This window comes from Sitophilus oryzae, unplaced genomic scaffold (genome assembly GCF_002938485.1).
Source record: "Sitophilus oryzae breed Bouriz unplaced genomic scaffold, Soryzae_2.0 scaffold_1803_pilon_pilon, whole genome shotgun sequence".
Classification (NCBI taxonomy): Eukaryota; Metazoa; Arthropoda; class Insecta; order Coleoptera; family Curculionidae; genus Sitophilus; species Sitophilus oryzae.
Window position 1 is genome coordinate 1,541,584 of NW_022146506.1, and position 15,459 is coordinate 1,557,042.

General features: G+C 31.3%; 1 protein-coding gene across 10 annotated transcripts in view; it reads left to right on the forward strand.

The window, feature by feature from the left end:
* The window catches only part of LOC115883077 (sterile alpha and TIR motif-containing protein 1), a 203,273-nt gene that overhangs the window by 144,916 nt on the left and 42,898 nt on the right, over window positions 1-15,459 (forward strand). For 9 of the 10 annotated variants that reach the window (XR_004050324.1, XM_030901357.1, XM_030901354.1 and 6 more), the window contains one exon: window positions 10,671-10,772. Coding sequence is in view for 9 of the 10 variants with exons in the window: in XM_030901357.1 (XP_030757217.1) it covers window positions 10,671-10,772 (102 nt within the window). In the remaining variant the exon portion in view is untranslated. Of the gene's footprint in view, window positions 1-4,156; window positions 4,311-10,670; window positions 10,773-15,459 lie in introns of those variants that run through there. The other variant, XM_030901361.1, reaches the window with a different exon arrangement.

The following is a 15,459-nucleotide window of genomic DNA, read 5'->3' on the forward strand; positions in this document are numbered from 1 at the left end:
CATTGGTTAAGTCAAACTGTATTAATACATGCATTCGTGATTTTTTTTACAACAGAAGCTATGTTTTTGGTGATAGTATGTTATCTTGATTCTTTATTTTCCGATTCACCATATTAAATCATAGCAGTTTGAATATACACATGAATGTATTAAAATAATCAAAAAACAGAAAATAGTACGCCTTTAAGAAACCATGGACCGATTTTAAAACCCAGTTTATAATGCTTATTACGAGGTTCTACGAACGGATTAGTTTTACTACTACTTTGTACGCAGTTGTTTATTACCCCAAAATAATAATTTTTGGTTTCAGTACGAAATGAACGGCCTTTAAAATAGAATTATCAATTGTAAGTTAACCTCGAAAGTTATTTTTAATTTTTTTACAATCCGAACGAATGGTAACTCAGTTTGTAGGTACTAAAATTTTTATAGCTTCCAACGCTACGGTATATTTTGACTAGGTTTCGAAACAAACCAAGTTAATCCTTTCCTTTTAAACCATACGTTGTAATTTTTTCATATATTTTTTTATTCCCTATATATGATCTAATTTTCACATACTTGAAACATCATTAGAAAGTTATTTATACAGGGTGAGTCTTAAATAAGTGCATAAGTGAAAATTAAGATTTTAACTTTATCTTCAACTTTATCAAAAAAAAAATGTCATAAAAGTCTCAAATGCATATGAGGGAAACTTCTTCTAGTGATACACCTCCAATTTCTAGTGATGAGCAAATGCAAGACCGAGACCAAGACTGCCTTGGTCTTGGTCTCGCAGTTAATAAGTAGTCTTGGTATTAAAACTAATAGATTTTCGGACTCCCATTGTCTTTATTTATTTTTATTAACACGTCATTTCGGTCAGAAGATCACTGACCTTTACAAGTGTGAACTCTAGTCTTGGTCTTGGTTGGTATTGATCTTGCAGGGTTCAGTGTTGCTGCAACACTCTTGCAAGCCTTGCATTTTTTAGCAGATTTTTACTAGATACACTTTCTAGATAGAGTTGGTCTTGCGGAAGTTTTGCACTGGTTGGTCTTGGTATTGAAGATCAAATGCGAGTCTTGATCTTGGTTTTCCTTTTTCTGCTAGATGTAAGTGTAAGACCAAAACTTGTTTTAACAAGACCTGTCTCGCTCAACGCTACGAATCTCCCTGTATGTATTTGAGATCTGCCTCATAACATTTTTTGTGTAAGTTCAAATAGTTTAACTTGTGTGTTTATTATAAATATGATCAATCTTATCTATGTACAGCAATAAGTATCATATAACTAAATACTCGACTAAATATCAACCATGTCAATAATGAAATTATGTATGAAAATTCTAGGAAAACTAAAACACCTTTTTCAAAATTAATCCGTTCCGTTTAAGTTATTAAAACTTCTTGTTCAAATATATCTCGAGAGCAGAACGACACAACCAATCGATGATAACAAACTATAAAATATTCTAGAAAAAAAAATGAAAAATATCATTCGATCAAGGTTAGCGAGCAGCTCAATAAGCCTTGCCCACGACATTTTTTACCAGGAATCAACAAGACGGTTTTAGAACGTTTGAATTTTTAATGATCTTCAAATCTTGCGCAAATTTTCGATTCGCCATCGAGATGTCGAGAATTAGCATAATTGGTTGTATCATGATCTTGATCTTGGTCGAATAAAATGTTTAATATTGACAGATGATGGACAAAAGCGATTACAAAATATGATATATAAAAAGGCAGGTGGATTGGATTGATATAATTATTAATATATCAATTTGAATACCTGCTGATAGCTGTGGAATTTATTACACTGGTATTTTGACAGGTAAAAAAGATTATTGGTTGTGCATTATTATTGTTTTTAATTGTATTTTCTAACCTCTTCAGAAAAGTACTTAATAATAAATATGTTTTGTTATTTAGTAATTTTGGTATTTATCTGTATTTATGAGTAAACATTTATTCGTAGACAAAGCGTTGTACTGCAGAAAAAATATTTGAATAGTGCTGCTAAACAATCATGATATGTCTTGTAAAATGGACATTAGGAATTTTAAGAAGAAATAACTTCTAAAGATTTTAAATAATCTTTAAACATATTTGGCAGCCAAAAGTGTTCTAAGCAATATTACATTTATCACATTAGTCCACTCTTCTTTATTTCGGATTGTATGGAGTAGATCTTCCATTGTCCTCAGTCCCGTCCACTGTCTGATGTTGCGAAGCCATGACAACTTTTTCCTACCGACTCTACTCTTTTCCTCAATCTTTCCTTCAATGATGAGCTGAAGGAATTGGTATCTATCGTTTGATTGTGTCCAGCAGTTCGCCGTCTTTATTAATAATTTTCAAGATCTCATTATTAGTCCTTCTTGCAATACATGGATTCTTTAGAACACTTTTATTGTCCATCCCTCCATACAATACAGTAATACTAGTCAGACATGGCATTTAGCAAATCTAATTCTTAGGCCAAGTTCGAAATCAGTATTGGTGGACACTTTTTTGAACTTCATGAACGTACTACAGGCATTTTCAATTAAACATCTGATTTCTGTGTCGGATTCCCCGATTAGATTTTACAGAATCGCGTTCCTAAATATTTAAATTTATTCACCCTTTAAATTGGTTTATTGTCGCATGTTAGGCTTGAGTTTTGAAATTCTTGTAGTTTGAGAGTTACTATCATGAATTTAGTTTTCTTGATGTTGATGTTGATATTATCCCTTGTTCTTACTGCATTCACTGACAGTTTTGATTATTCATATCCAAATCTTTAATGCATATAATAGGAACAGATTAAACATTAAAAATATACTGAAAAATATATATTTTACTGTATTATCTGGTAGAATACTTCATCTTATGGAAAGTATAGCCAAAATTTTCCTTATATATTTAAATTTTTATTGTATAAGGTACTTGGACAAATCGGTTGCTACATAATGTCACATAACGTTGAAGATTCCTTCTTTGGGCTTGAAACTGCACTGGGAAATTAATTTATAGGTTGGTGATTAAAAGGTTTTTGTGCATAACATTTCTTCGGACATATTGGAACTTCGGACATATTGGAGGCTACCACCTATAGTAAAAATATATTTTTGTTGATAAGCTGGAATATAGAATTTGTATTGGAATTCGTGAGCTGAAAATGCGAAGTTATATAAAGGAGACTAATATACGCATAAAGATCAATATTTCATCACATATGATTTAAGACGTATCCAACGCAACAGGATCTACACTATCCTTGACAAGACAGGTCTTGGTAGAGGCCCCGCAAAGAAGGTTAGAACAAAGGACACAAACAGGCGTCAGAACAAAAAGTTCCTGTTTTTCAAAAGGAACCTTGGCAGGATATAGTCCATTATAAAATTAGCAGAATGTAGATAAAAGAGTCATGACATATGGCTGTGAAACTTGAATATTGAAAAAAATGATTCAGAAGGTATAACAAAATGGCAAAGGTCTGTGGTGCGACGTACGCTTGAAATCCTGAGATATATATCACAAGTGTACAGAATGGATAAAACAAAAAACTGGGATTAACACACGTTATCTACAGAATTAAATCTCTCAAATGGCAGTGGCAAGAAGAACTGACGAAAGATAGACCACTAACATTATGCAAATTTCATTTAGAAGAGTAAAAGACCAAGTTTATATCTTAATCTAAGTTGAAATAGCAGTATTATAAAACAATCTGGTAGAAAATGACACAAAACAGAACAGCGACGAAACTCATGGGGGCAAATGAAGAATCATTTTTGCATCTTGTCTAATAGCAATTGTTATTAGTTTTCTTTTGATGGACGTTGAATATAAATAAAATATGAATAAATAACTTGAAAATCTTAATAACGTTTGGGAATTATTGAAACAATCAGACAGCAAAACAGTATTATTTCCTTCTTTCAATTACCTATATTAGCGCAAAATATTTCTACATGACTTTGAACTCTATTTTCGGTTCTGCATCGGTAATTATTAATCCACAGAGCAAATAATAATTCTCGTAGACGAATTTCGTCACGATGTTAAACGAGTACCGAGTACCAGCGATAAGATTATAATTCGTTCGTAACACATATGTACTTATATGACTTGCCTACAATAACTGGTGCTGCGTGATAACAGTTGCTTTTTATTTGTTTATCGGTTGGCGAAGGCATAGCGACGTGAAATAACGATTTTCGAAAGAAAATGTAATAGTTCTGTTAATTAGTTTTTAAATATATTCTGTGTAAACTGAGGCTTAGTGTAAGTGCGTGTAGATAAACGAAAAAAAAATCGTCATGGGAGCCACAGCGGTAAGCACGAGTGTTAACTGCGGTTAGTTATAGACGTTTAATATAATCTTATTAATACCCATTATAACCGAAAATATATTGACACTGTGCTTTTGTGTAGTAGAGTTAAATTGATTACATAAAATATGTTATTGAGAACAGGTTTCTGTGGCAGTTATAACAAAATTCAGGTATTGGATAAATAAAATTTATTTTATCGACCTTTTTGGACCTCTCATTTAAACAATCAATTTTTGTTACAAATATTGTTACGATTTTATTTAGTCCAGTATCAAAATTAGTTATCAGTTACCTACTTATATATTGATAGAATATAAAATTTACAGGAAGATAATGGTTTAAAAACTTATAGTATTTTGATGTCAACAACAAAAATGTTTGGTTCTTAAATGCCACTCATAAAATATACAAAGCAATTGCTGAAAGAAACAAATAATCTGTTGAATACTTAAGAGAAAAACCAAAAGTAGTTTCCCAATAATTTGCACACAATGATTTGAAGGATAAACTAGGTTACATTTAAAAACAGTCAGAGATAAACGTTGTAGAGTTTACTTAATACTAAAAGATATTGGAACTTCGAAATACTTTTTGTATCAACTTATACAGTATGTCCCCTCATTGTCTTTACAAGAGGAAAAACGCTTTTATTATTGACATTTTGAGAAAAATGCATTCTTCATAAAAAAATTTGCTTGTTCTAAAATGATTAATCCGGTTTATACTTTTCGAAATTTCCATACTGTTTTAAAGAAAAACAGGAAAATATAGTTGATTTTTTTTTGGGTTGAAGTCCTGAAAATCAAAAGGCGTTTTTGTGTTAGGTTAGGTTAGGTTAGGTTAATAATTAAAATGAAGAATATTATATTATTCCAAATATAATACCTAATGCATGTCAAGAATTACAAAAATAAATATTTTGCGCGTGCTGGCCTCGTTAACCGAGATAAAAACTCAATTATTTGGGTAAGAGAGCCAAATTTGATAAGACATCGAGAATTTAAAATAATACGCTATCAAACATGAAAGACGACAAACTAAGATGTCAATTCTAAATACAATATAAACAAATTAAATATAAGCCGACAGGATTTGTTAAGTTTTAAATTGGCCCTCAAATGTGAGGGACGATTAGGCTGATAACGGCCTAAATTTTTATCAGTGCTGTAAAACCTAATGAAATGTTTCTGTTGAAAATTAAAATTCTAAACGCCAACAAACAATTTCAGTAGAGTGCTAAGTAGAAGATTTAAGGTTACTAATAAAATAAAAAGAAACTGATCAGCCGAAAAAAGAATACGAACTTCCACTAGCCATAGCCCTTATAGACTTTGAGAAGACTTTCGACTTGATATATCCTAAGGCAATAATAAATACCCTAGCGAAACAAGGTATTGCCAGACCTTATATAGAAACCCTCGGCAATATATACAAAGAAGCCAAAGCAAGAGAAAGGCAGGGAGTACGACAGGGAGACGCGACAAAGCTGTTTACACTAGAAGAAATCTTCCGTCAACTGGACTGGACCCACAAAGGATTAAAAATAGATGGAGAATATCTCAACTATCTAAGATTCGCTGATGACATAGTTCTAATTGCCAATAGCCCTGACGAACTACAAGCAGAAATTAACGAACTAAATACAGCCAGCAATAAAGTTACTTACTTATGGAAGAAACTCAATCATAATCAAATCTAAAATGCCACTTTATCTAAAGAACCAAACATTCGACCAATGTGTACTACCAGTGATGATCTATGTATGCGAAACCTGGACACTTAAAACGGACATCATTAGGAAACTGCAGGTCGCACAACGCTCAATGGAACTAAATATGCTGGGAATAATCAGGAAAGACCGTAAAAGAATAGAGTGGATACGACAAAAGACCTAGATAATAGATGTCATTCAAAGAGGCAAATTGTCTTAAAATGGCAATGGGCAGGACACCTGGCAAGAAGGACGGACAACAGATGGACCACAACAATTACAGCATGGTACCCACGAGAAATTAGATCTGGGACGGGACCATGATAATAGGAAATTAGCAGGGATAACTTAGGCCCGCATAGCCAACAACAATGGGCCCAACTACAAAGAGAGTATCTTAATAGAGGGAGGCTACACCATAATTGGAAATGGTCGAATAAGCTGAAAATGATGATGATAAAAAAATATTTCTTAACAAATAATTAAAGTTCTTTGAAATATTTAAATTTAGAGAGCAAATCCGCTAAAGGATATTGTAAGAAAAATCTTCATGAAAATAAAGAGATTAGCCTGGAACTAGAAGTTCTCACAATGAGATGGTTATGTATGTGTTCTACTCGTATGGATTTGAGCGTTGGATTCTAGATCCAGAAACTGCAAAAAAATTTAAAATTCTGCATATATTATGGATGCAGGTAGAGGTTACTAATGAAATGAATTCATAAACAAAAGGCACATCCATTCAGCATCGTTGGTCAGGATAACGTAATACTTATATAGGTTAAATAATGAAAGTCCAAAAATACTAGATTGTATCTAGATTGTATGGGAGGGAGGAAGTTAATTACCGCGACTTTATAGATCTATTGTATCCCCCTTTCTTGAGTTATAACTCATTCTACAGTCACAGGGCTTTGACAAAAGCCAGTACCTGAAACGGTTTTACAGATGTTAGTTCTCCATCTCCGATATTAGTCGTAACTATATGTATAATATCAGTCGTTTATGGCACGAATGGTTGTCGTCTCGGCGCACTCATAGATGAGGCGTTCTGGTGTTTCCCCATTTTTACCACATAATCTGCATTCGCCGTAAAAAATATTAGATACTGGAACTGATCATCCAAGGAAATATTTAGGACAAAAGGGAGTAAAAGATCTAAGATCTATTCCGAGCAGCAATTTTCAAAATCATAATACCCTTTGGATCGGCATCTTATGTGTTAGTGCAGTACTATTTATTATGAAGCATGATTTCTTAAAATAATCTTCTTATAACTTTGTTTCTATAACCGTTCTCAAAATTCTCATTTTTCTCCAGAAGAATAAGTAAAAACAAGAAAGTTTTGAATAAATCGTAAAAATTTTGCTTTGGGCTAGTATAAATTCTCGACATTTGCTTGGTTATTCTCGTTCGTTCTAGAAGGAACATTCTCCAAAAATAAATTCTCTCGAGCATTTACCGACACTAATCATTATAAAATATAATTTTTCTTTATTTTTTTAATCCTATTTTTTTCCTTCACTGAAAATATTTAAGTTTTAACAATTTTATATTTATGAAACCAATGTATTAACAGTAACCAACTTCTCACTTACAAGGACACTCGAAAAAAATACGCCAAGATTCGTTGACTCCTCCGTAAAATTTATTACTTGTTTTAAGAGTGTTAAATATTTAGATAAATCGTTGAATTTTTTCAATACGTACTTTATGTTTAATAATATGCACGTCTTAACCTCCTTCCAGTTATTAATATTTGCGTTTGCTATTGGTGAGAACGTAGTAAACATTTATTGCACTTACTATTTAATATACATCCGCTTTTTTATGGAGATCACGTTTTCCAATGTATATCCTGTGTAAAACTATAAATTATATTAGAGAATTAAAATACATATTTAGAATTATTGTTATTGAGTATTAATACTTACTATTAATATTCAATAACAATAATTCTTCTTTTCAGTATTTACTGGTTCACTATATTATTATCTCCATTATCATAGATTAAAGATATTATATTTTATGCTAGAACTGTAATATAATCCAACCGGCCGGCGCGCGGAGCGGCATGCGACATGAAAAACGAAATCCTTAAAATTTTCTGAAATTTATAGATCAATATAAAATACAGGGTGGTCCGCACCGTATTCCGGAAACTTCGGCAGCTTATTCTGCAGATAAAAATAAGTAAAAAAGTTCGTATAAATATATGTCGTAAAATGCTTAGTTTCGGAGATACAGGGTGTGGAAGTTTCATTTTTATTTCGATTTTTTTCAAATAATTTCTGAAATAAAATCAATATTTGGATGAAATTTGGTGTCTAGGAGTTTTTTGGCATGAGAAATTTGATTTTAATATCAATATGACTCCTACTTGTAGAGGGCGCCCCCTGCATATTTTTAAACTGATTTGAAGAGTAGGTAATAACTTTTCGTCCGTACCTGTTATAAAGTACTGAGTAAAAAAATATACATTTCCGACGTTTTTTACGTAAAAAACATCTCGTGGTAAAAGTCGCTACGAGTAATGGTTCTCGAGATATTTGGAATTGAAATTATCAATACCTGTCTTCTTTGACATAAATTAAATATGTTAACTAAAGTTATTAGACTAAAATCATAAATTTGAAAAGTTTTTTGTGTCAAAAGTTCAACAGAAACTGTTTTATCATCATTTTTTTCGCAGAAAATTGATGATTAATTTAAAAAAATTAAAATTTCGGAAATTTATTATTTCATTCAAATAAATATCTATTTCATTCTAAATATCTTGAGAATGGTTGCTCGTAACGATTTTTACAAAGAGACATTTTTTATGTAAAAAATCACGGAAAGGTACATTTTTTTACTCAGCAGTTTTATACAAGTACGGACGAAAAGTTATTACTCTTCAAAACAGTTAAAACACATGTAGTTGGCGCCCCCTACTATTAGGAGTCATATTGATATCAAAATCAAATTTTTAATGTCAAAGAACTCCCAGACACCAATTTTCATCCAAATATTGACGTTACTTCAGAAATTATTTGAAAAAAATCGAAATAAAAATGGAACTTCTACACCCTGTATCTCCGAAACTAAGCATTTTAGGACATATATTTATATGAACTTTTTTACTTATTTTTGTCTACAGAATATGCTGCCAAAGTTTCCGGAATACAGTTCGGACCACCCTGTATATTGTTCTATCTAGTGGGCTGATTTTGATGATTTTTAAGCAATTTGTAGCGAAGTTATTTGACTTTTTCGCGTCTTCTTAAATTAAAAATTAAAATACCTATCTGTATATTATACGACGGTAAGGAAAATGTTATCTTTACGAAAGTTTAAAACATCCCGTGGATTTTTCTGTTAGAGATATTCGTTTTTGGAGAAGAATGTAAGAATTAATAACGATTTTAACATTAAAGCAGGCCTTTGCTTTTGGTCCTCATTAATACACATAGGAAATAATTTTTGTTGCTTTTTAACAGTTACTCCAGCAGATATGTTTAAAGTCCAGAAGCTGTATTGGCTCAAAGCTTCACAAAAGTACAGCGATTAGCAGCTCTAGATACAACTAGAGCAAGGATTATACAATACATTCCTTCAATATATACATGCTAACAGGAAGAAAAAACCATAGAGCATCTGCTGATCTGCTATGCCACTGTCCGGCACTGGAATACCGAGGCTTTAACACTTCAGGGCACGGTTTTTTGGAGGGACTAGAGGAAGCAGCAGAAGCCAATAGCAACGACACCGGAAACTTTGCAAAGAGCCGGAAGTGCTTTAACTCAAAGAAAGAATGAAATGGTTTGGTACAATAACACAGGGTATCGCAATGGGCCCAAGGCCTCCGAGTGAGGGATCAAACAGTATCCCAAACCCCAGGAACCTAACCTAAACCTAGGATTATAATTACATATATCAATTTCTGGACTTAAAACCATCTCAGCTAGAGTAACTGCCAGCAGGCAATAATAATATAACTTTTCAATGACAGTGAGATTAAAAAAAAGGATAAACACTATTTCATAGGTATGTTGTTGGAGACCAAAATCAAATTCATGCTTTTAATTCTAAAATTGCTAGAAGTCATTACTGTCTTCTTCAGAGGCTATCACCTATCTCCAATATAAGTACAGCTATTGAGATGAACCAAAAAAGAAACTATCGAGAAAAATGCACGTTGATAATAAACTGGTTATTAAATTATTTTCTTTGTTAAACCATTCCATACAGGGTATATCAAATTTTCGCCGCAATAACATTTTGGTTACCCTCGTATAATAGACAAATGGGAGCTTCAATTTTTTTATTTTAAAAAGACAAATAATTAAGCTACAAATTGTAAAAATTATTGAAAAAAAATATATTTTACTGATCAGAATTTATTGGATGCAATATTAAACAGACGATTTTCTGTATTAAACCATCCATAAATTCTATAATATTACGTAAAAGAGATGAAACATTAGCACGATACATTTTAGTTTGTTTTCATCAAACCGACAACGAAATATGTTTTCGCAAAAGACGAGAGTAAACAAATTATAATTGCTGTTACGCCCACACAAAGCAGTTGCTAAACGATATTCTGTATTGGTTTTGCAAAGCGATAATTTATAAATAAATATATTATGTTCTTCTTTTTGTTGCAGATGGCTACCGACTTTCAAAATGATCATAATGCGAACGGCAACGAACCGAATATGCTGAAAAAACATTTACCCTCAAGGGCCATTGTCACCACGACTTCACAGGTAAAATACTTATCCCGATTTCGTATACATACGTTACCATAATTTACGGTACTTGTTGGTCGGGTTCAACTTTTTAAAAGATCAATGTCGCTGTTCTTGTACAGCAGTCTTGCCAAAATTGTTTAGGACAATAATACAAAATGTAGTTTGAAGGTAGGGGACAATTTGGAATGTTTAAGAAAGTTATTTTAATAATTTTTCGTTTAAAATCATTACTTTTGATCTTGTGAGAGGCACTATTTTGTAAATAATTCATTTAACCTTTTGATTATAGTAATAACATTTTAGTACTATTGTTGATTGAAGAAATAAGAAGGCGCGCAATCAAAATTATGGGCCATTTCGTGGAACAAAACCTGTCCGAGATGTAGGTAGCGTTACCGTCAGCCTGAATTAGAGAAAATAAGTGTTTTATGCGTTGGCCGTAGAACAATTGGTGTCTCCACCGTACAGCACTTGAGACGCAAGTTGAAATCAAATCAGTCTTGTCACGAATTCGTCCATTAGGTTTCTATTTTTCCAATTCTTTCAATCAACAGTACTAGGAAAACTGTAATAAAACTCGACGCGCGTTTGAACTGCCATAATGATATAGGGATTATTAACATAATGATTATTGATCTTTTAATTGTTACAATTTATATTTATATATTAATGATTGAATAAAAAATTATGAATATCTGAATATGTAATGTCAAATATTATATTTAATAAAACTACCTATTTACCTCACCAAAATTCACTTGTAGAAATTAGTAAAACAATATCTTGAAAGTTTGCCTTATTTGAGAGCAAACTAAAGTCTAAATCTGGCTATACCTACGATTTCCATTTTGATGAGTCACACACCTGTTTTCACATCACTTTTAAACATTTTTAGTATTGTCAATGTTAATATCTTATTATTAATGGGCTAGACGATAAGACCTACGAGAACAAGTCTTATCAGTGAAATTGTGAGATAACGTTACTACAATAGTCATACATACATTACTTCTTAGGATTATAATTACATATTATATACCTTGTAATTTTACAAAAATTGTTGTTAATCTAATTTTTAATTCAAAAAGTTATGTTTCTTTAATATACTTTTTCTGCAAACCTTTGGAGGTCAAAATTCATTATGACATATACAAAATGACATAGTAAATATGAATCTAAATTATTATAACGATATCCTAATAATATTAATATTGATATTATTAATCGATTGTTGAAACAATTATTAGATATAAATAAACAAAAATTTATTGCTACAATTAAGTTATTATTTTAATATCGGCGTCAGTATATGCGATGGAAAAACACGTGCTACGTTTATTGATAGATAACAAACCTACTTAATAGAAGGTTAAAAGGTTTTAAGACAATTACTGAGTTTTAAAATTGCTGTATTGTTGGGTTCTTACTATTATCATTAGCATTTTAGTCTATAGAGATGTTTATAATATATTATAATTTTATCATATATTGTGAACTTCACGTTTTAAAAGCATATATAAATTAATACCAAATAGTGCGATTTTTAGCTGTTTTACATAGATATAGGAAGATCAAAATTTATTATAACAGTCGAACTGTTAAACCATTTCTTTTTGGATCTAATTTCACCAAGTTTTTGGTTTGGTTCCGCACAAAATCCGCCTTTTGTATTGAAAATTTATTCGTGTTAAAGATAGAAAAAATAACAAAAACACAAATTGTTTTATAGGTACTGAATAATATTTATAAAGTATGAACGAAAAAAAATCGTTTAGTTGGCTTAGAAATGACAATTATTGATATTTACCATAATATTTCACATTTGAAATAACAGCGATCTTCATTTTCAAGCCAACTCTCACGCCATTCTTTGTTTAATATATATAACATATAATATTATATTAAATTATTTATTGATAGAAAATCCTTATTATTAACGTACTGTACCCAAAATCCGTAAATCTACAAATTAATCAGTAGTTCTGGCAACACTGTCTCCGACAACCACCCACTCTGTCGACTGGAAGCAGAACTACGGTACAGTATTCTTTGTCGGCTGCGCTGTAAACAACTATCAACGCGGAGCGGCGCAGAGCTAAACTAAATCTCGGACACCCTGAGGGTAACGCCAGCTACATCTCGGACAGCTTTTGTGCCACGAAATCGTATATGTAAATAAAATTGCGAATATTCGTTTTTATTTCAAAAATCGTCGGACGTATTTGGAATTTTTAAACTGTTAAGGGTGGCTTTTGGATCGGCATTAAATAGCGCAGCTTTGTCTCCATTTATTTATCCGACCTCGTATTTCTTCTAGTTTCCAAGATCCCAATGAAAAAGCTCGAATTTGGCACACCCTGTATAATGAATCTGAATAAAAAATCCTAGACAGTGCTAAAGTAGTGCAAATGCACAAAGTGCTTAGCATGTCACGTGACATTAATAGGAGTGAATTTAATTTATTTGAGTAAAACTCTTTGACCAAAACTGTTAAAATGAGGTTAACGTTTTTATAGTAACGTAAGTCATAAAAATTCAGTACCTACGTCAATAACATAACCACGAGTCAATTACCAAAACAACGTAACGACTCCTTTTTTCATTTGCTTCCGTTGTCACGTGTTAGAATAAACACACACACATATCTGAACAGTCAAAATCGTAATTATTTTAAAAATAACTGAGATGAGACCATCTTTGTTTATTTATAACTTCGAAGTTTTTATTTTTGTTTTCTTGGTTAATATGATTTTATTGTTTCGAGAAACGTTCCAGTTCATTCATTAAAATTCGAAAGAATATTATTCATTGATTTATTAAAGTGGAAATGAGACAAATTGAATTATGTAGAGCGCCAGATGAATCATAACATTTTCTGATTTGAACACCTACACTTTTATATTTACACAACATATATGTTTATTTTGTACGATATATTTAATAAATTATCAATTTTATTGCAAAGAAATAATTTTAATAAATGAATACTTTTAAAGACGGTCATAAATTTATTTTTAAATTTGTTGTAGCCGATGTGTAATTTTTCTAATATTGTACAAAAATTATGGATGAACATGTTTTATGGACTTTGTTTAAATTAAACCTGAATTGATTTGACTAATACATACCTAGTGAGAAAAAAAGAACACCTATACATGGTTAATCTTAAATAAGTGTAAATATGTTTAGGGGTGGTATATTTCGACCCCAGAAACACGTCTATGAGTTTTTTCGCGAAAAAAATATTTTTTGAAATTATTTTTGGAATTCTTTTAATAATTATCCCAGTATTTATCTAAAAAATATAATATCTTCATAATACGGCAACTGGAACATATCAATGTTTCATCTAGTACTTACTAGATTAAATTTACAAGAAAACCCAGAAAAGATACAGTGGTTGTCAAAATTTAAGCGAAAAATCTTTTATTTTTAATTTTGAAAGGAAAATATCTCGGATATTTTGGACTTATTTGAAAAACGGTAAAGGAGAAAATATGTTTCTTTTCTTTTTTTTGCACTTATTTAAGACTTACCTGTATACATTCTTTTTGTTTTTAATAATTTTAGGTGTACAGTGCAGTTAACAATATATATTCATACGTGTTCTCCTTATTTTGTCACTCAGTATAATAATAATTGACTACCAAAGCCGTGATAGATAATTTAAAATATATGATTCCAATTATTTTCTGCAGTGTGAAGAAATTTGTAAAAACTGTGTAGTAACGTCCACTGTTAATCAATTTTAAGACAATATGAATATGAACCAAATACAGAAAACTATCATCATAAGATTAGATGATGAATATACTTTGCCTTAGTTATTTGTAAGTTTCATGTAAATAATTTATTACCTTGTAAAATAATGCAATTTCCTTGATGGGTAAACCACCTCATCTTTAATGCTTCGAAGAAACTTTTACTCATAATATCTGTGGAAAATTGCATTGAATGAACTTGTGGTTAAAAGTACGTGCGGTTTTTGTAATAAAAACGGCACGTGCAGGACTATTTCGATCAAAACAATGCTATTAATTTAAAAATGACTAGTCATACTAACCGGTTTCGTTCGAAATGCACTCCGCCATCTTTCAAAATCGGAAGGAAGGTTCATTTTTATTGCATGTTTAGATGCATAGAACGTGTTTTTAGATGCAAAACACTTAATTTTTATGTTAATTGCCTCTGTATAATGACTTAGATTTTTTGTGTTAAACTTTTTATTAACAGAATTGAATTAATAATATAAGTAAAATAATATACCGATAATTAGGAATAATTTCTATACCTCTTCTACGGAACAATAATTAAGAATAATTTTATAGAAATATGTAAAGCCGGCTACAGACGGCAGGGCAAGCCATGGCCAGCGTTTAAGCAAACGTTTGTAGAAGCGTTGGTCTTTGCTTAATATTCGCGCACCGACGCGCGACGACCGTACACACTACATGTTTTACGTCTGCCAGTCTTTTCGAGTCAAGTGAATTTAACAAGTACAAGGGTACAAATAACACAAGAAATGGAGTTCGACTCCATTTCTTGTCTATTAATTGTATATGTACAGGGCGTTGCAACGAGGGATAAACAGGGGCTTATTGTATTTTTTGTTATCATGTTATCATTATGTTTCTTTTTGTAGAATTCAAAAATTGTACCATCAAGTTTATCATTTGTTACTGCTTCATCTATTTTACTGTAA